This window comes from Rhinoderma darwinii, chromosome 5 (genome assembly GCF_050947455.1).
Source record: "Rhinoderma darwinii isolate aRhiDar2 chromosome 5, aRhiDar2.hap1, whole genome shotgun sequence".
In the NCBI taxonomy this organism is placed as follows: domain Eukaryota; kingdom Metazoa; phylum Chordata; class Amphibia; order Anura; family Rhinodermatidae; genus Rhinoderma; species Rhinoderma darwinii.
The window spans coordinates 86,840,415-86,861,838 of NC_134691.1; the positions used below are offsets into that span (position 1 = coordinate 86,840,415).

At 41.2% G+C, this 21,424-nt stretch overlaps 1 protein-coding gene across 1 annotated transcript in view; it reads left to right on the forward strand.

The window, feature by feature from the left end:
- The window catches only part of ATP6V1H (ATPase H+ transporting V1 subunit H), a 140,936-nt gene that overhangs the window by 9,934 nt on the left and 109,578 nt on the right, over positions 1–21,424 (forward strand). The window contains exons 4-5 of the mRNA XM_075826245.1: positions 6,739–6,838; positions 10,111–10,200. Of these exons, the coding sequence (XP_075682360.1) occupies positions 6,739–6,838; positions 10,111–10,200 (190 nt within the window). The remainder of the gene's footprint in view (positions 1–6,738; positions 6,839–10,110; positions 10,201–21,424) is intronic.

Consider the following 21,424-nt stretch of genomic DNA (forward strand, 5'->3'; position numbering starts at 1 on the left):
GCTGCTTCAAAATGTTCTATTTTTGGCTCAATATCCTGTGGATATGTCATAAATGTCCCTGATGTTTCCCATTTTCCCATTTTTTATAATCTGCTTTAGATCCCGAAATCTCCGTATCCTGCCCAGAATACGTTCTCTAATGCTAGTCAGTATGTTAATCGTTGCTCTTTGTAGATGTTTGACAACCCCGCTTGCCAGTATTGTTCCAATTTGGAGCATGTCCAGAACATGTGGCCTATACCAGTTTCCTCGTGATCGCACTTTAGGGCAATGTGAGTTCCCTTTACCTATGTTTTTATTCACAACAGAAGTATAGAATAGTCTTTTAAAAACAAAACAAATTCTGGGAGTATTAAGTGAAATGTGTTTTATCGTTTTCTGAATTTTAATCTAGGCCATATTTTGACTTTAATTCTATATTTGGTAATGAGGGGACAAATATTAATCTTCACATATTCATCTTCATTTTTTGAGATCCTCGTACCAAGGTACTTAAAATGTTGTTCTGAGTCCATTATTTGCACTCCGGCGACCTTCCCTTTTTATTCCCCCATCTACAGGGAGCAAGACTGTTTTGTCCCAATTTACCCCAGAAAAATATCCATATTTCTCCATTAAATTCAGAACTAATTTCAGGGTGACATTTGTGTCCTTTAGAAATGGCAAGGTCTCATCCGCATACAGGGATATATGATCGTTCTGTCCTCTGTCTAACCAAACGCGTGATGCAAACATTAGAGGAGAGAGTGGACACCCTTGCCTTGTCCCTCTAAACAGGGTAAAGCCTCTGGGTCACTCTATAGTATCTGCACTACCATTTGCCCACCCCAAACCTTGTTACAGGCATTTTTCACGCTGATTCCAATGTGGATAATGCATCAGAATCGTTGTGAAAATTCAGCTGTGTGAACAAGGCCTAATGTAAACTGCAAATGGTGTTCAAAGGTTGTGTTATCTGGGGATTCAGGGATGTTGTGTAATGAGGATATCACCATTTTGTTATGTGTCTGCTGTGTTCTACTTATTTCAACACTAGATTAGATTATGACTGGAGGAATCTGGTAAAACTGATCTGGGTATGTGATAAAGTTGTACTAACATGAGATTACAGTAGAGAAGTGGCCGCACACTACTTGTGTACATAACACACACATCTACGCTATGTCAGAGGTCATGTATGTGTGTCAACATTATATATACACAACATTTATTTTAACATATACTATGCAATAATGGTAGTCCTATAAAGCCAAAAGAAACTGTGTGTGATGCTTATAGGAACCAGTCACATTCCAACCTTCATTTAATCTTTTTTTTTTTTTTTGGCTTTTGCACTTCTCTGAATAAGCCCCTTTGTACCTGGTACATATAACCATAGAAATGTGCAACCCCTGGTTGAGCCCTAGTCAAGTTTCTTTCATCACCAGCAGTCTTTTTAACCTTTGTGACCAGAACAACATTTTATGCCACAGTTTTGATTGCTTGGGCACAGCCGGGGGTGCCTGTGATCAGTAGCTGGGCTAGCGACTGGCATATAAAAACTCTGATCCCAGCCATGTAAACCCTTAGTCACCACCATAAGGACTGATTGGGTGTACCCATTCTTTAGATACTATAAATCCTGCCGATCACCAAGGATCATCCTTTTATGCAGGCACATGGGACATGAGTGAGGACCCAAAGGATGTCTAGTGACTAACCCAACAGATGGCTGTGCATTTTTTGATGGAAAAAGTGGTTCATATATGGAAAAAAATATATTTTTGTATATGACACTTTCCTGACAAGCGTTCTGATTACAAAATAAATTAGAATATTTGTTGTATCGTCACCTGTGTAAAATGTTATTACTGGAGTTTTTGTTTTTTTAATCCTCTGTTTTAAGTACATTCGGCTCAGTCCTCCCTGCACTTCCCAAATTATCCCGAGACCAGAGTGGAAGAACAGTGACTTGTGCTCATGATGTCTTATTTCCTCCCCTGTTCCAGGCTTCATTTAGAGATGAGCACAGACAGGGATCTGAGATGTCACCATGAAGCCTCATTCCTCACCATGGGGCTTACCATTGCAGTATTGATTAAAAATTTATGCTGGCAGTGAAATTGGGAAATTATGTAAAAATTATCCAGGTAGATCCCTTGTCATTACATGACAACTAATTATTGAAGCACTCAGGCGTTTGTTGTTTTTTTTTGCCCCTTATTTGCAAATGTTATGTAGACGTGTGTATTGACTTACCTGATGCTGTATTTCAAAGGATGCCGCTCTGTTCCAGTCCGCACTGGGGTCATGTGATTCTCATTCTGACTATCGTACAACGTCTACTGTAGAAGCCGGATGTCAGGCTCTTAATTTAAGTATGCGACTCCCATCGTGGCTCTCATAGACTAGCCTTGAGGGACTGACCTCCGGTTTCTATAGTAGACGCTGTAGGATTTGGTTTGTCAGAATGAAGATCATGTGACCCACGTCGGCCCAGAATGGAGCTGCGTCCCGTGAATTACAGCACCAGGTAAATCAATACACATGTCTACATTAAATTTGCAAACATGGTGGGGGCGTGGCGTTTGGGAAAAAAAATAAAAAATAAAATTTCAGTCCTTCTTTAATAGATTTATACATTTTGATTATCCATGTGAAAGTAAAAGTGAGAACCATTTTCATTCAATGCTTTCCTGCAGTTGTGATGAATGTTCTAAACGTATTACTTTGGAAACCTTAAAGGCTATGTAAACCTTTTGAAGGCTTTTTTTTTTTTTTTTTTACGATATATTTTTGGTTTTTGTGCAACTTTTGTAATTTTATATTTTATTAAAAATTATTTTAATTTTTCAGATATATCTTCTATGTATTCTGGATACATAGAAACTGTATTGGGCACTAAAAGCTGAATCCATCAGGTTAGCAGGATTGACCGCTTCGGTGACAGCAGAACTTAGATGTGATCGATAACAGCTGGATCCTGCATGGTCCCCGCTGTCACCGAATTCGTCAGTCCTGCTAACCTGACAGATTCCGGTTTCAGTGCACGATACAGTTTCTATGTATCCGGGATACATAGAAGCTGTATCTGAAAAAAGTTAAAATAATTTTTAATAAAACTAAATTCCAAAGTTGCACAAAACACTAAAATACACTTAGTTAAAAAACATTAAAAAAAAAGCGCTACATGGGTTTACATAGCCTTTAAATACTGTTCCTAAATTACACATTGATTTTCACTTTCACCAATTTCTCCCAGCATGGATTGAGGCAGTAAGCCATTGCATATTGACTGTTATTTGGCTAAATCCATCTCATACTCTAATCAGTGTTTCCTAACCAATAGCTCAGGAGCCGCGTGCGGCTCTCTGCTCCCCTACGCGCGGCTCTCTGCTCCCCTGCGCGCGGCTCTCTGCTCCCCTGCGCGCGGCTCTCTGCTCCCCTGCGCGCGGCTCTCTGCTCCCCTGCGCGCGGCTCTCTGCTCCCCTGCGCGCGGCTCTCTGCTCCCCTGCGCGCGCCTCTCTGCTCCCCTGCGCGCGCCTCTCTGCTCCCCTGCGCGCGGCTCTCTGCTCCCCTGCGCGCGGCTCTCCTGCGCGCGGCTCTTCAGCTGTTGGCAGCTGCAGATTGTGTACTATAATATATTGGTTGGATCTGGGATGTCATAGAATTAAAAAGGAGTTGGCCAGTTTCTAGTCACATTTCAAGGTCAACTGCTCCCCCTGCATCCTCTGTGTAAACAGTGGACCGCAACGGTGATGCCGTTCATACCTCTCAAGATAGTGGTGGTCACGTGATTATCCACGCGTCTGCCTCTCCAACTGCCTGTTCTTCTGGGCTGAACATGTTCAGCGCGTGTATAGGCAGCAGAATCTTTGTACCTGCGAATGCGCTTAACGTGTTCACCCATTGTTCAGCGTAGAAGATCAGGCAGTAGAAGATTTTGCAGTAGTCTCAGAAATAAACCGCAATCTGATCGCTACATCTGCATATACCCTAAGACTGGGTTCACACTGAGTTTTTTGCAGGAGGAATTTTTTTGGAATTTTGAGGCAGATTTTCCTGTGCCTGCACGCCGATTTTCGTGGCGTTTTTCGCCCACGGCCATTGAGCACCTCGGGCATGAAAAGCGAAATACGCTTTCTCTGCCTCCAACTGATGTCATGTCCCTTCTTTTTCCACGTCAAAAAAACTCGTAAAAAAACTGTGTTAACTCCCACTCTCACAGTAAGTGCCATATCACTTTGTTACATTTTCGGTAAGCTTTTTCCTTTTTTTATAACCAGTGTGGCTTAACATGATCTGTCATACCTGAAAGTGATTCACAAGTTAGAGAAGGTTGGGGCCCTCTGCTCTATATTATTATTTGTAACAAATTGTAATTGTTTGTTGCAATAAGATAAAGGAAGTTAAATTTTAGTCTTATGTCATAACATAGAAGCAACTTCGGTTACAGTACAACTAAAGTGTTAGGCCCCATGCACACAAACGTATTTTTGTCCTCCCGTAAATACGGGTCCTTGGTCACACGTATTCGACCCGTATTGCACCAGTATTTACGGGCACGTTTTCGCTTCAAAATTTCACTGCCCTTCTCTCTATCCGTGCAGGATAAAGAGAAGGGACAGCCCTTTCCGCAGTAAAAGTAAAAGAAATTCATACTTACCCGGTCGTTGTCTTGGTGACGCGTCCCTCTCTTGACATCCAGCCCGACCTCCCTGGATGACGCAGCAGTCCATGTGACCGCTGCAGCCTGTGATTGGCTGCAGCAGTCACATGGGCTGAAACGTCATCCCAGGAGGCCGGACTGGAGGAAGAAGCAGGGAGTTCTGGGTAAGTATGAACATCTTCTTTTATTTTTTATTTTTTTACAGGTTGATGTATATTGTGATCGGTAGTTTCTGTCCAGGGTGCTGAAAGAGTTACTGCCGATTGTTTAACTCTTTCAGCACCCTGGACAGTGAATATTCACTGACGTCGCCTAGCAACGCTCGCTTAATTATGGGTGCACACACATAGTCACCCGTAATTACAGGAGCCCCATAGGACATGTTCCATATTTTTCAACAGCACGGGCACCTTCCCGTAAGCATACGGGGAGGTACCCGTGGCCAATAGAAGTCCATGGGCCCATAAATACATGCCGTAATTATGGGCGTTTTTACGTTCGTGTGCATGGGGCCTTAGGCTGGGTTCACACAGAGTTTTTTGCAGGCGGAAATTCTGCCTTTAAAATTCCGTTTGGAAGTTTGAGGCAGATTTTCCTCTCCCTGCACGGCCATTGACTGCCGCGGGCATAAAACTCCGCGAAATAAGCTTTCTCTGCCTCCCATTGATGTCAATGGGAGGTCAGAGGTGTAAATGCTCGAAGAAAGGGCATGTCCCTTCTTTCTCCCGCGAGACGGTTTTACGACGGGTGGAGGAGATCCCTCTGCAAAGCCTCCTTCAGTCTGTGCAGTATGTGGCTCCGCTCAGACAGCCACGATGACATCACTGCATGTCGTGTCGGTCTGCGCCAGGCTGCTTACGGCTGGTGTTACATCGTGAAGGGTGGAGCAGGGAGCTGACTTCTCCCTGCTCCACTACTGGATTCGACTGGATCGGTGTCCTGCAGATACAGTTGAAACCGGGACATAACTACAGAAAAAAACAAATGTGCAAGATGACGTCGATTTTATCTGCGCAGAATTAATTTTTTCTTTTTTGCGAATGATGCCCAGCCCTAGCTGTCGGCTGATATTATTCCACTTATTGCCTCATGTTGTGGATGCAGTATTTAAGTTAAGTATATAAACCCTCTTCATTGTTTAGAAGCTTTTCACATCACCCTTACACAATATACAAAACGCTTTTAGTTAGAACCCATTTGGAATATTATGTTACAAAAAGCACCGTTTTTGATACATAAGGCCCAGTATATATATCTTTAGCGTTCACTAGGGGAGAAGGTTCTGAAAAAAGTACTGAACAGAATTCTAATTCGATAGTCGTGTTAGTTAAGAAGAATAATTGATGCTTAGGGCTGTGTCCGGCTGATCCCGTGTAAAGATAGTAATGTGGATCTATCCTATAAGAAAGATGCTGATAAAATTTGATGGAAAAAATAAAGCAAATATTCTTACTATAAGTTGAGGATATACGTCATCACGTGATATTAGCACAGTATCTCAGTGTGTGGGGTAAATTAATCCATTCTGTTAAATATTGTAATACTATCCAAACCACTAACCCTAAATAGCACGTGTGGCCGTCCTCTCACGGCATTAACCGGTTGTAATGGAGTCACCAGCAATCCAGCCGTTTTTATAAAACAATGTCTATTTGTTGAGTTGCAAGGTTAAAGCTTGAGATGCAGTGCCGCCATCATTAGAAATAACTGTGTGAAATGCGTTCTACATTATGTAGTAAATCTTAGAATCTGCTCAGGAGCATGACCTGTGTCTAACCATGTCTGTATGTAGTATTACATTTTATGTGTGCGTTTATTATGTAACCCTCAGGCCAGATTCACACGAACGTTGCGAACCTCGGACGTGCAAAACTGTTATCACGCATCCCCCATAGACTAGAGACTATATGGAGGGATGCGTGAAGCGCAAAAAAATACGACATGTCCTATTTTCTCATGGACCCTTCACACGCGCCGTTGAAAAAACAACGGCTGTGCGAACGGCCTCATTGAATTTTATATAGGTCCGTGTGAGGGACGTATTACACATTCGTGTGAATTGGGCCTTATGCTGAAGTACTTTATTCCAGAGGTCAGATGATTTCAGGAGAAGATTGTGAATTTATCCTGAAGTTTGAAAAGTCCAATTCGGAGGAGAAAAAAGCCATATTAACCAATGAAGGCAATCAGGTAAGGGGACATGGTGTTACTTTACTGTACTTTTGTAGTTGTTCAGACACCATTACATCAGAATAGAGTCTGCCGATGTCAGATAGCAGCCATACACCGTAAACAAACAACAACAAGCCTACAGTCATTCATATACACTTGGGTGTTCATGCAATAACTTACATGTTTGTAACTTTTTTTTTTCTGCTGTAACGCTGTATAATATAGTTGCTGTTACAAAAAAATAATAGTTGGTAGTTTGACATTTCCTACACTTCTCATCAGCCGTGATTCATGGTGGCCTGTACTCTGAGAATGGACTGCTGCCACCATTGTCCTACTGGAGAGGGAAAGAAAAGTCTAAATTCTCTGCATGTTCTATAACTCCCAAGTTTAATGTATAACGATCTAGTAGGGAATTGCTAAATATTGTGAATGTGGCTGCAGAGTGGAATTTCGGCTTAATTTGAGCTGTCTGATAAAAATTAAATTTAAAGTGTAGCTAAACGTTTGACAAACTTCTGACATATCATAGAAACATGTCAGAAGTTTGGATTGGTGGGGGTCCGAGCACTGAGACCCCCACCAATCGCTAGAACGAAGCAGCTGAAGCATTCGTGTGAGTGCTCAGCCGCTTCGTGTCTGTTCGGCTTTTTCCGGAAATAAATGTATCAGAGTACGGAAACAATAGAAAGTCTATGAGGCCGTACTCCGATACATCGGCTTTCCTGAAAAAGCCGAACAGACACGAAGCGGCTGAGCGCTCACACGAGGGCTTCAGCTGCTCCTTTTTCTAGAGATTGGTGGGGGTCTCAGTACTCGGACCCCCACCAATCCAAACTTCTGACGTGTCTCTATGACATGTCAGAAGTTTGTCAAACGTTTAGCTACACTTTAGTTACATACATTGAAAGGTATTTGCCATGATGGCTATATTTTTTGCCAGTTTGCAATTATAGTACGTGTGCAGTGCTTAACGTGTATCATCTTTTTCAAAAGATTTTTAACCCCTTCCAGCTGCAGTCCGTTTTTGGTTCATTTTATTTTTTTCCTCCCTGCCTTTCAAAAGCCGTAACTTAATTTTTTGGGCGGGATGAGTTGTAGTCTTTAATGGACCATTAAATGTAACATATAATGGGGACCTGAACAAATGACCATTAAATTGCTGGTACAATACAGTGCAATACTTTCGTATTACCTGCCTCAGTGCTTACTAGGAGTATTAAGAGGTCAGACCTGTGAATTTTTATTAGACTGCCATGACAATCATTGACACCCTGTGATCGTGCCGCAGGGGTGACGGGGGCCAACCTCTGTCTAGTGGGTAAAATTGTAATATACAACTGACACATGTGGCTCAGTTGGTGGGCTCACTCCATACCCTGCCCTCCTGACTATGATTTATATCAAATGTTGGAAGGGGTTAAAGGGGTTGTATAGGACTAGAAAAATGGCTGCTCTCTTTCAAAAGCAGTTCTATACCCGTCCACAGGTTGTGTGTGGTATTGCAGCTCAGTCTCATACACTTCAATGCAGCGTAGCAATACCAGACACCACCTAGGGACATGTGTAGCGCTGTTCCTGGAGAAAAGCAGCCATGTGTTTCTTAGTTTGTACAACCGTTTACTGCTGATTGGTGTTTTTACGGGAAATGACATTGACACGCTTTCTTTGCCATAGAACTTCAATGTGTAATCTGTTTGGGGTCAGTCCCTGGGACCTCCGCTGATCAGAAAGAAGAGGCTATGTTTACTGCAGTAAAGGGGCAGGTGCAGCTATATTTCTGTTGATCCTGGCGGTTCCAGTGGTTTCACCCCAAAAGATCACAGATTGATAGCCTATAGAATTAGTGTTCTTTCCAGTGGAACCAATAACCATTATTGTAATGTCTATAAGCAATTTAAAGGGGTTTTCTGTGACTGTAATATGGATGGCTTGTCATTCGGATAGGTCATCATTATCTGATCAGCGGGGGTCTGACTTCAGGCACCACCAAAGACCGCGTTCCCATCATTATTTATCCAGCAGCTGTGAGCGGAAATTCCAGGCACAGACGCAACTAAATGTAGAAATGGATAAGGAACAAAGGGGACGCGGTGCTCGCTGGCCTTTTTTTTTTTTTTTTTTTTTTAAAGCCGCTTTATCGGTGTGTGGTTAATGAAAGTCGGACCCTCATCAATCATATATTGATTGCATATCTTAAAGGGAACCTGTCACCAACATTTCACCTATTGAACTTTACTCACCCCTCGCTGGTCGCTGCTATCAAAAGATCATTGCCATTATCCCCTCTTCTAAACTCCTCCTCCGACTGTAAATAACAGTCTGCAAACGTTTCGTGCATTTTATCGTAATAATCCGGTGTCCCGTTGTGCCCACACCCCAGAAGATGACATCAATGCACAAGAGCAGGATTGTGTGTGCTGGGGAAGGCGAGGAGCTGTCAATCAAAAGTAAGGAGGCGGAGTAAACCCGGAAAGACTTGAGGAACAAAGATTTGACTCTTTTCAAATGAAGATATGACTCTTGTGCTCATTAGCATACGGTGTAGGAGCACTAAAAAGCTGAATACTAAAGCTACAGAGACGACTAAGGCTATGTTCACACTGAGTTTTTTGCAGTAGGAAAATTCCTCCTGCAAAAACTGCTCCAGACGTTTTTTGCTCAGTGGTTTGACAAAAACTCGTCGAGGCGTTTTTTTTCCTCTTTCTGACTGATTGAAATGGGGTTTTGGAGGCGGAAACCGCCTCAAGATGGGTCATGACGCTTTTTACCGCGACGCGTTTTTTTTTACTCGCGGTAAAACAAACTTGTCCAACTCCCATTGAAATCAATGGGAGGCATTTTCGGGCGGTTTTTGACGAGTTTTGCGGCGCGGTTTCCGCGTCAAAAAACTCGTCAATAAACTCAGTGTGAACAGGGCCTAAGAAGACAATTATAGGGTATATTGAAATGATTTTTCACCCACTACCACCTGGTATTGCTGGTTTAATAGGTGAAATGCTGGTGACAGGTTCCCTTCAATGATAGGCCATTATATTACAGTCCCGAAAAACCCCTTTAATTCATAAAATAACCTAATGTCTCAACACAGCAGGTTGGCCTCTGTCTGCAGGATTGTTCCTTGCGGTACTGTTACTTCTTATTGTCGTATGTTAATTGTGGTTTGTTACATAGTACAATGATTACCATTTATCCTCCTAAGCTCCGTCACTTTTTGATTCCTTCTGTTGGTATTCCAGTACTTTATTTTTTAAAGGATCATAACTATTGTTTTGTTTTTTTTTCCTCAGTGTGCTAAAACCTTCATCAATTTGATGACCCACATCTCTAAGGAGCAAACAGTCCAGTACATTCTAACTATGGTGGATGATATGCTTCAGGTAAATTATGCGAGAGATACAGCCACAGACTAATCCAATTCTTAAAGGGAGTCTGTCTCTGCTTTTGGCCCAATTCCAGGCCTAGATTTAGGGGAAAGCAGGGGCAGCATACCTCTGTTAAATAGCTTAGTTCCTGCATCTGTGTAGAAAAGTATTTTTATTGTCCCACGTTCCGCATGCAAATTAGGTTCCAAGTGTCCGGCATCCTGAGCGCTGACCGCTCACATTCCCCTTCTCTCTGCGGTTCACTAAACTCTACTGGTCTTCAGCATCAAACACGTTTTATCGGGAGCCATCCGTCGGTGTGTAATTTACTTTTTCATAGGTTCGTGCCCAAGCTTTGATCTTGGGAAGTGTGTGTGTATATATGTATATATATTGTAAACAGTCCGTAGGAAGACTGGTAGAGGGTAGGTATGTGCCACTGAGATTTCTTATCTCAGTGGTGTAAATCTCTGGGAAGTTCGTTGCTCAGTGAGGTTAGTTGGTGAGCAGGAGTATTTTAGGCTGGATTTCAGGGTCCAGGATTTAGGAATGGCTGTAGAGATTCTGGGTGGGATGGCCATTCCCATACCTCCACTCCAGGTTTTGGTTTCTAGAGGTTCTGAGTCTCAGCTAGCCCTGATTAAAAGGGAAGCTGACAGTGTGAAGAGGGAGAGTGAGGAGGAAGGAGGTTTATTCCTCCAGGGAGACTGCTATGACCGAAGCACCTAACAAAGGGGATTTGCACACTCAGGTGGTGGCTGCTACAGGGTGAGAACTTTAACCCCTTCCCCCTGCTTGCATTCTGGACCCTAATGACCAAGCCATTTTTTAAGTTTTTTCCATCGTCACATTCGAAGAACTCTAACTTTTTTTATTTTTGCGTCGACCTAGCTGTATTAGGGCTTGTTTTTTGCGGGACAAGTTGAACTTTTTAATAGCACCATTTTGGGGTACATATTTATTTATTAAAGAGGCTGTCACCAGATTTTCAAACCCCTATCTCCTATTGCAGCAGATCGGCGCTGCAATGTAGATAACAGTAACGTTTTTTTTTTTTTTTTCCAAAAACGAGCATTTTTGGCCAAGTATGACCATTTTTATATTTATGCAAATGAGCCTTTCTTATGTCCAACTGGGCGTGTATTGTGTTCGTTACATCTGGGCGTTTTTACTTGTTTTACTAGCTGGGCGTTGTGAATAGAAGTGTATGATGCTGACGAATCAGCATCATCCACTTCTCTTCGTTACCACCCAGCTTCTGGCTCGTTTTTGAAAAAAAAAACACGTCACTGTTATCTACATTGCAGCGCCGATCTGCTGCAATAGGAGATAGGGGTTTGAAAATCTGGTGACAGAGCCTCTTTAACTTTTATTAAATTTTTTTGGGGGGGGGATCGAAGAAAACCTGAAATTTCGCCACTCTTTTTCGCATCCTAAATCGACGTAGTTTACCGTGTGGTATAAATAACACAATAACTTTATTCAGCGGGTTGTTACGATTGCAAAGATACCAAATTTGTATGTTTTACTACTTATACAGTAAAAACACTTTTTTTTTTTTTTCCAAAATTATTTGTTCTGGCGTATCCATATTTGAAGAGTCATAACTATTTTATTGTTCCGCTGATGCAGTAGTATGAGGGCTTTTTTTTTTTGCGGGACGACTTGTAGTTTTTATTGGTACCATTTGAGAGTAGATGCGACTTTTTTATCACTTTTTATCACATTTTTTTAGTCCGGATTCACAGAAAACAGCAATTTTTCCATTGTTTTTTATTTTATTTTTTACAGCGTTCACCGTGCGGGTTAAATAATGTAACCGCTTTATAGTCGGGGTTGTTACGGACGCGGCGATACCAAATGTGTGTAACTTTTTTCTTTATTGTGTTTTTTTTAATAGTAAAGCATTTTGTAAGGGGAAAAAGTGGGTTTTTCATTTTTTTTTATTAACTTTATTCAACTTTTTTTTTTTTACTTGTCCTACTAGGGGACTTTCATATGCGATCATCCGATCGCTTTTATAATACACTGCAATACTTTTGTATTGCAGTGTATTACTGCCTGTCCGTTTAAAACGGACAGGCATCTGCTAGGTCATGCCTGCGGCATGACCTAGCAGGCATTCATTACAGGCAGACCTGGTGGGATGAGAGGGAGCTCCCTCCCTCTCTCCAAAACCACTCAGATGCGGTGCTCGCTATTGAGCACCGCATCTGAGGGGTTAAACGGGTGAGATCGATACTTATATCGATCTCACCCGGTCGAGCAGGGACGCCCCCAGCTCTCAGCTGCCACTGGCAGCTGAGAGCAGGGAGATTTGACGGCTCCCTGCTCTGTTTACTTTATTCTAATGCAGCGCCGTGGAATAGCGGCGCTGTAGAATAAAGCCCATTAATGACCATTAAAGGACTTTATAAGGGAAAAAGGGCAGTTTGTTATTTTTTTTAAATATTTTTTTTTTTAGTCCCACTAGGGACTTGAAGATCCAATTGTTGGTTCTTTGTTATAATACCCTGCAATACTTATGTATTATACCTGTCCGTTTCACACTGACAGGAGGCATATTAGGTCCTGCCTCTGGCAGGACCTAATCGCCTTCCATAGATGGCAGACCAGAAGCCTTAGCAATCGGCCCTTGCAATCGTGTAGCAGGGTGCCGATGTTGCTATAACTTAAATGCGGCGGTCGCTATTGACTGCTACATTTAAGGGGTTAATCGGTTCGGATCACCGCTGTGATCCGACCCGATGTTTTCCCCCAGTACTAGCAGCCTGTACTGGGAGATGCCGGGCTGCGGGGAGCACCTGTGTGCTCTGTTAGGAGCACACGTAGGTTAACGGGTTACAGGCAAAAGGACTAGTGCTGCAGCACGTTAATCTATGGGGGGTGGTTGGGAAGGGGTTAATCTTAACATGAGCACTCAATGGGAGAAGGCTGTAATACTGTGAACCGTCACTACAAGTGCGTCGGAGATTCACGGTACGAACAGATAAGGAATGCAGGGGCCCCTTCAAAAGAGCTGATCGGTGGGGGTCCTGGTAGTCGGACCCCAACTGATCAGATATTGGTAGCCTATCCTGAGGCTAGGCCATCAATTTTTAGGGACTGGACAACCCTTTTAAGACTGGTGCAGTTTTTTGACTCTTTTTTTGACGCGGAAACCGCACCAAAAAACTTCCGAAAATGCCTCCCATTGATTTCAATGGGAGGCGGAGGAATTTTTTCCCGCGAGCGGAAAAAACGGCTCGCGGGGAAAAAGAGACATATTTTCGGACATTTACGTCTCTGACCTCCCATTGACATCAATGGGAGGCAGAGAAAGCGTATTTCGCTGCGTTTTTTGCCTGTGGCTCAATGGCCGCGGGCGGAAAACTGAATTGTGAGGCCGATTTTCTGCCTGCATAAAACTCAGTGTGAACCCAGCCTTAATGTTGTAAAGAACTGATTCCTGTTATTAAATGTGGGAATGTTTTACTTTATCTGCTTATTCTACCAAAAACTGAATGTATAGTTTTGGACTGAATGAAATACATGTTTACAGTGTATAGTTTTCTGTTGCTGTCACTATAGGTTAGAAGACATGATATTCTGTGGTTATGAATACCCGTTGTTTCTTTAGACCTCCACAGTCGTAATGTTCTCTGAATTGTATGAAATGAATATTCCATCATATTATTGCTGGGACGATGCATTTACTTACTTGTCCTTATCTATTTGAGTAATGATGACACTTTAATTAATCTGTAAACAAATGAGTGGAGCTAAGATTCTAATTAAGGGGATTGATGCTCTTTAATAATGAGAGTCCTTTACATTCATTGCTAACAGGATTTAGACTTCTTCCCTCTTAACCCATCTTTTGCATTTCCACAAAGCGCACATTGCCCTCCTGTACCAATCTCTCAAGTAATAAATGAGCGAAAAGGCTGAAGAATTAATTATTGAAGGGAGAAATCAAGTAATTGGCGCTAATCTGATAATTAGATGATTTTCTTAATTTTGTGTTTACAGTTAATAAATTATAAAGTCTCCTCCACTCACACAGCTTAAAAGTTGTTCTTCTGGAAGTCCTTTTGTAAGGAAGTGATTGCTAAACTTTTCCTTTATCATTACAGAGTTAGAAATATGAGCAGAGACTTCTATTCTTCTGTTAAGGCTGGGACTAGACATACTTTTTTTCTTTTTTTTTTTTTTTGTAGTCGGCGATATATCGCCGTCTATAGAAATGTATTAGGCTCGGGCCATTTAGCTCACTACTACAAAAAATTGCTGTGATAAATCGCTGTCCATAGGAATGTATTCAGTATTGCTCCAGTCAAGTGAGGAGCTGTGAAATTCCAGCATGTAGCAATTAAAAGAAAATGAAAAATAAAGCTAATTGCTTGACTTATTGAAGATTTTTAAGCTACTTAAGGCATTCCTATGGACAGCGATTATTCGCAAACTACAAAACGAAAGTCTAGGCCTAGACCCAGCCTGAACGGACTATCGTTATTTGATAATATGGTTATTACTAAAATACTACTACTAAAAATATGGAGGACTAAAGAGAAAAGCATAATGTTCTTCCAAACGGTCTATCCGCTCTCCTAGCATCTCTGTTTTAGTAAATACATAGATTACCCATGAAATAACCTAGAACTTTGCATTATGCTGTTTCTTGGTTATTTCTCCTGGAAATGTGTGAATACATTGACAATTGGGAATAACCATTCTCTTAAATAGGGTGTGTTCCTACACAGGTGGACACTGTCAGCACTTATTGGAAAGTGTCAGAGGGTGTAGGAAACCACCCCATTGACCAGGTGAATGGTAATACCCAGTTATCAATCTATTAATACATTTACAGGAGGATTAAAAGAGGAATGGAACACCGGTTTCTAAGAAAATATGCTTCAGAATTGTTATCTGGGGAATACAAGTTTTTAGTAAAACTGTCCAATTCTCTTTAACGCCTTCACGCATAATCCCGTACATGCACGGCATAGAAAGGTAATCATTCGTGTATTCCGTTGTGCATGTACATGATTGTGATCATGCGGGCACAGAAGCTTCCCTATCAACGTGGGAGTCCGTGCACCTGCTGCAACTGCTAGGATTGGAGAAACCTCAAGTTCTGTAAATTTTACCCCTTAAATTCTGCGGTTATTAGTGACTGCGCCATTTAAAGTGTTTGACGGAGGGAGGGGGCCCCCTCTGTTACCCATTGGTGGCCTGCAAATTCAATCTCCGGACACTAAAGGGTTGCTATGGCAGCTGGGGGCCTAACAAAGGCCCCCCAAGGCTACATACCTTTTAGGCTGTGCCAGAGTCATGGCCTAATGGACTGCCTGTCAGTTTTACCGAGTGTACCAAAACATTATATCTGATCAGAAGATCGCATTGTAATGTCCTTTAGTGGGACAAAAAAACAAAAACTAAAAAAAAAACAAAACGGTTAATGTCAGTAAAAATTAAAACAAAACCACTTTTTATTTTTCCACCATAAACAGAATTTTTTGACCAAAAACATCCGAAAATGCCTCCCATTGATTTCAATGGGAGACGGAGGCTGTTTTTTCCCGCGAGCGGAAAAATCGTCTCGTGGGAAAAAGGGACATGCCCTATCTTCGGGCGTCCACACCTCTGACCTCCCATTGACATCAATGGGAGGCAGAGAAAGTGTATTTCGTGGCGTTTCTTGCCCGCGGCGCCCAATGACTGCAAGCGAAAAACGGCACGAAAATCGGCGCGCAGGCAGAGCAAAATCTTCCTCAAAATTCCTAATGGAATTTTGAGGCAGATTTTCCTCCTGCAAAAAAACTCAGTGTGAACCCAGCCAAAAAGTATTTTTATTTACTAGATGTGTAAATAAAATAAAAATACACACACATATCTGGCATCGCCGAGATCGTAACGACCCCAAAAAGAAAGTTAACCCATTAATTAAACCGCTGGGTGAACGCCGCACAAAAATACATAAAATATTCTGCCCCCCCAAAAAATAAAATAAGTTCATTAAGAAGTCCCATTTTCTCCAAAATAGTACCGATGAAAATTAAATCTCGTCCCACAAAAAACAAGCCCACATACGGCTACATCGACCGAAGAATAAAAAAAAGTTAAGGCTCTTGGATTTCGGCTGTGCTAAAACAGATTATTTTTGTTTAAAAGTATTTTAATTGTGCAAAAGTAGTAAAACATTAAAAAAAACTTTACGACGATACCGCCATATGTATTTGTATTGACTCATAGAATAAAGTTAACATGTTGTTTACACCGCAAAGTGAACGGCGTACATTTTAAATGTGAAAAACTGTTGGAATAGCTTTTTTTTTTTATTATTATTATTATTCTTTTTGACAGTGCCTATTAGATTAGCTTGGAGGGCATTACTAAACTAGTGACAGATCCTTTTTATCCCCTTCCCGTCGTAAACAACTTTCAGATTTTAGTTTTGTTTTTTTTCCCACCTTCCAAAAGCCATAATTTTTTTTTATTTTCCCGTCGATATAGTCCTATGAGGACTTAATTTTTGCGGGACGAGTTGAAGTTTTTCGTAGCGTCATATAATGTACTAGGAAACAGGGAAAAAATTATCTGTGGGGTAGAAAGTGAAAAAAACAGCAATTCCTCCATTGTTTTTTGCGCCTCGTTTTTACGAAATTCACTGTGCAATTAAAACATGTTAACTTTATTCTGCGGGGCAATATGATTACAGCGATACCAAATATATATAGTTTTTTTTCTATATTTTACTACTTTTACAAGTAAAAATCTAAGTGTAAAAAATTTCATTTATTTTGTGTTGCCAAATCCTGAGAGCCATAACTTTTTTATTTTTCCGTAGATTAAGTGGTATGAGGGCTTATTTTTTGCGGGATAAGCTGTAGTTGTTAATGATACCATTTTGGGGATTGTGCGATGTTTTGATAAAAAATTTTATGACATTTTTTTGTGAGATTCTGGCGTTAACAATTTTTTTTTTATTACAGAGTACACCGTGCGGGTTAAATAATGACCTACACCGCATTCCAAATTATTATGCAAATGTTATTTTTCGCTGATTTTCATAAATAGTCGATGCAAATCACAGTCAGTATAATCTTCAAGCCATCAACCGTTGGAGTATAATGCAAATTTTATTGAACAAATCTCCTAATAATAACAGATTTTTTTTAGAAGTAAAAAACTCAAAATGCACTGTTTCACATTATTATGCACAACAGAGATCAAAACATTTTAAAGGTTGTAAAGAGAACTAAAATGGTAATTTGTTGAATTTGCAGCATCAGGAGGTCATATTTACAGAAATTAAAAGCTCTTTCAATCAAAAAATACTTAGCAGGCCAAGTTACATGTTAACATAGGACCCCTTCTTTGATATCACCTTCACAATTCTTGCATCCATTGAATTTGTGAGTATTTGGACAGTTTCAGCTTGAATATCTTTGCAGGATGTCAGAATAGCCTCCCAGAGCTTCTGTTTTGATGTGAATTGCCTCCCACCCTCATAGATATTTTGCTTGAGGATGCTCCAAAGGTTCTCAAAAGGGTTGAGGTCAGGGGAACATGGGGGCCACACCATGAGTTTCTCTCCTTTTATGCCCATAGCAGCCAATGACACAGAGGTATTCTCTGCAGCATGAGATGGTGCATTGTCATGCATGAAGATAATTTTTCTACGGAAGGCACGGTTCTTCTTTTTGTAACACGGCAGAAAGTGGTCAGCCATAAACTCTACGTACTTTGCAGAGGTCATTTTCACACCGTCAGGGACCCTAAAGGGGCCTACCAGCTCTCCCCATAATTCCAGCCCAAAACATGACTCCGCCACCTCCTCGCTGACGTCGCAGCCTTGTTGGGACATGGTGGCCATTCACCAACCATCCACTACTCCATCCAACTGGACCATTCAGGGTTGCACGGCACTCATCAGTAAACAACACGGTTTGAAAATTAGTCTTCATGTATATCTGAGCCCACTGCAACCGTTTCTGCTTGTGAGCATTGTTTAGGGGTGGCCGAATAATAGCTTTATGCACACTTGCAAACCTCTGGAGGATCCTACACCTTGAGGTTCGCGGGACTCCAGAGGCACCAGCGGCTTCAAATACCTGTTTGCTGCTTTGCAATGACATTTTAGCAGCTGCTCTCCTAATCCTATTAATTTGTCTGGCAGAAACCTTCCTCATTATGCCTTTATCTGAACTAACCCGTCTGTGCTCTGAATCAGCCACAAATCTTTTCACAGTACGATGATCACGCCTAAGTTTTCTTGAAATATATCCAATATTTTTATACCTAGTGCAATACCTTGGACAATTTCACGCTTTTCGGCAGCAGAGAGATCCTTTTTCTTTCCCATATTGCTTGAAACTTGCGGCCTGCTTAATAATGTGGAAAGTCCTTCTTAAGTAGTTTTCCTTTGATTGGGCACACCTGGCAAACTAATTATCCCAGGTGTCTGAGATTGATTTACAGTGATCCTAAGAGACCTAAGGGTATGTTCACACGTAGTCAACAAAAACGTCTGAAAATCCAGAGCTGTTTTCAAGGGAAAACAGACCCTGCTTTTCAGACGGTTTTTTTACCAACTCGCATTTTTCGCGGCGTTTTTTACGTCCGTTTTTGGAGCTGTTTTCATTGGAGTCTATGAGAAAACAGCTCCAAAAACGACCAAAGAAGTGTCCTGCACTTCTTTTGACGAGGCTGTATTTTTACGCGTCGTCGTTTGACAGCTGTCAAACGACGATGCGTAAATAACAGGCCGTCTGCACAGTACGTCGGCAAACCCATTCAAATGAATGGGCAGATGTTTGCCGACGTATTGGAGCCGTATTTTCAGACGTAAAACGAGGCATAATACGCCTCGTATACGTCTGAAATTTGGCCGTGTGAACATACCCTAAGACACAATACCATCCAGGAGTTTAATTGAAAAACTAATAATTAAATGTTTATGACGCTCAAATCCAATGTGCATAATAATTTGGAACACGGTGTATTGTAATATTTCAGACTTTTACGGATGCGGCGATACCAATTATGTTAATTTTTTTTACTATGCTCTAGGGGGAAAATGGGAAATGTGTATATATTTTTTTTAACTTTTGAAAAAAAAATTGGACATAAAAAACACACTATTTTACAGATTTTTACTTTTTTTTTTTTTTATTCGTCCCCCAAGGGGACTTCAACAAGCGATCGTTGGATCGCTTGCATGATATACTGTAATACTAAGGTATTGCAGTATATTGTCTTTTTGACAGGCTTCTATTAAGTAAACCAAAATCAAACAAAAGGAGCATATAGACTAGAATATATATATATATATTCTATCAAAAAGATGTTTGTTTATTAATTTAAGCAACAAAAGAGATAAAAACACAAATATATAATATATTACAAAAAAAATATATATCAAACACCAAATATACAACGCCACATTGGTTTCCATGGAGTGAGATACGATATTATTTTGCTACATTAGGTAAAAGCAGCATGGCAAAGAATATACGTTGCAGATATATGTCTATAAGTAAAGGTCAGTACATATCACAATAGAGATGTATTGAATCATCACCTTGAAAAGCCTCTGACATCAAATATGCATGCATATAGTACGGATACCTTGCCAGGAAAAGAAAAGATTAAACTCTTACTCACACGAAATAAAGTGCAGTAACTGGCGTGTATGCCGACTCGACGCGCGTTTCTAGTTAGTTCTCAGGAGGCGTGGCAGGAGGCCATAGGCAGGGCTTAATAGGAGCACAAAGATGGTGGAACCGGTGGCTTTCATTAGGCCCCCAGGCAGCCATAGCAACCATCGCCACCCCGCAATTGTATTGCGGGGGGTGCGATGAGCTGCTAGAGGGGGTCGCCCCCTCTTTCTAACAATTTAAAGGTCGTGGTTGCTATTGACCGTGGCCTTTAACAAGTTAAACGAGCGGGATCGTGCTCGAGCGCGATCCTGCTCGTTACTGTGATGTGTTGGCTGTAACATACAGCCGACACCTGCATCGTATGTAGCGGGTTCACTCCGTGAGCCCGTTCCATACTTCCCCCTATCCGGCTATGACGTATGGATACGTCAAATGTCGGGATGGGGTTAAGGCCAATATAGGCCTGGCCCTTAGAAGGTAAACGGCTAGGTCTATCTTTTGTAACCAATGGTTAATTTTTTGTGTTTTATTTATTTTTATTTTTTTTTGATGCGTCTGAAATATAAATGAAGCAACTTTATAAATTGTCCTTAATATAATTGTTCTATTGTTTTGTTTCTACAGCTCCTTTGCCGACCTATGTGTCTTCATGGTAATAGACTACAAACAAATTTTGGGTAGTCTGATCCTGAAATCATACTCCCTTTCATCATTCCCTGACTCATTGGTAACATACATTCCGTAGGTTAGCAAACAGGAGGAGACAGATGGTAGGATTTTGGGATCAGACTACCCAGAGCTTGTTTGTAGTCTAGACAAAGGAAGTAAAGAACTGGATCCAGTTCTAGAAATTGGTGCATCTGTTAAAAACAGGAAGCTTCTTCCAAGTTTTATTTTCATACGGTTTAAAAGCAGTGAAAGGTAGTAGATGCAGGTTTAGTCCAGAGTACAAAGGAAAAATAGGCAGTAGCCTACGCGTTTCAGACGCTTGCTTCGTCCTTAGTCATGGCTTGCCGACGAGAGGACCCGTGCGCTAACCACTATATCTGTGATAAGGTGAGCTGGAGGAACCCTCCCATTTTTTTGTTCTAATACCATCGGTCTTGTTTGTAGTCTGTTACCATGGAGACACATAGGTCTGTATAGGAGCTGTAGACCCAAAACTATAGGACATTTTTAAGGAAGACTATTTGCAAAGTTGGTCTAGTTTTAATTTTTCATACATTAAAGCAATAAAAAAAAATTGTTTGTTTGCTACTATTATTAATAATACTTACAAATGTCATGCAGTTTGTCGTTTTAACTGGACACATTATTAAAGGATAATTCCCACATTATCCACAGGATATATATTCATCACACAATGATCATAAGATTCAACAACCTCCTTAACAGTCCGTCCAATGCCAGGTAGAGGCAGCCTGTGTATACTACGTCTATTCTATCACATAAGACACTATGTGGAAGCCGGGTGTGCACGGCGGCAGCATAATACATCATTAGGACACTCCACCAATGATTGGCTGGCCTAGTGATGTGTATTTCTGCCGGTCGCACAGAGACAATGGAGGAGTAAATGAGAGGTTTAACTGCTT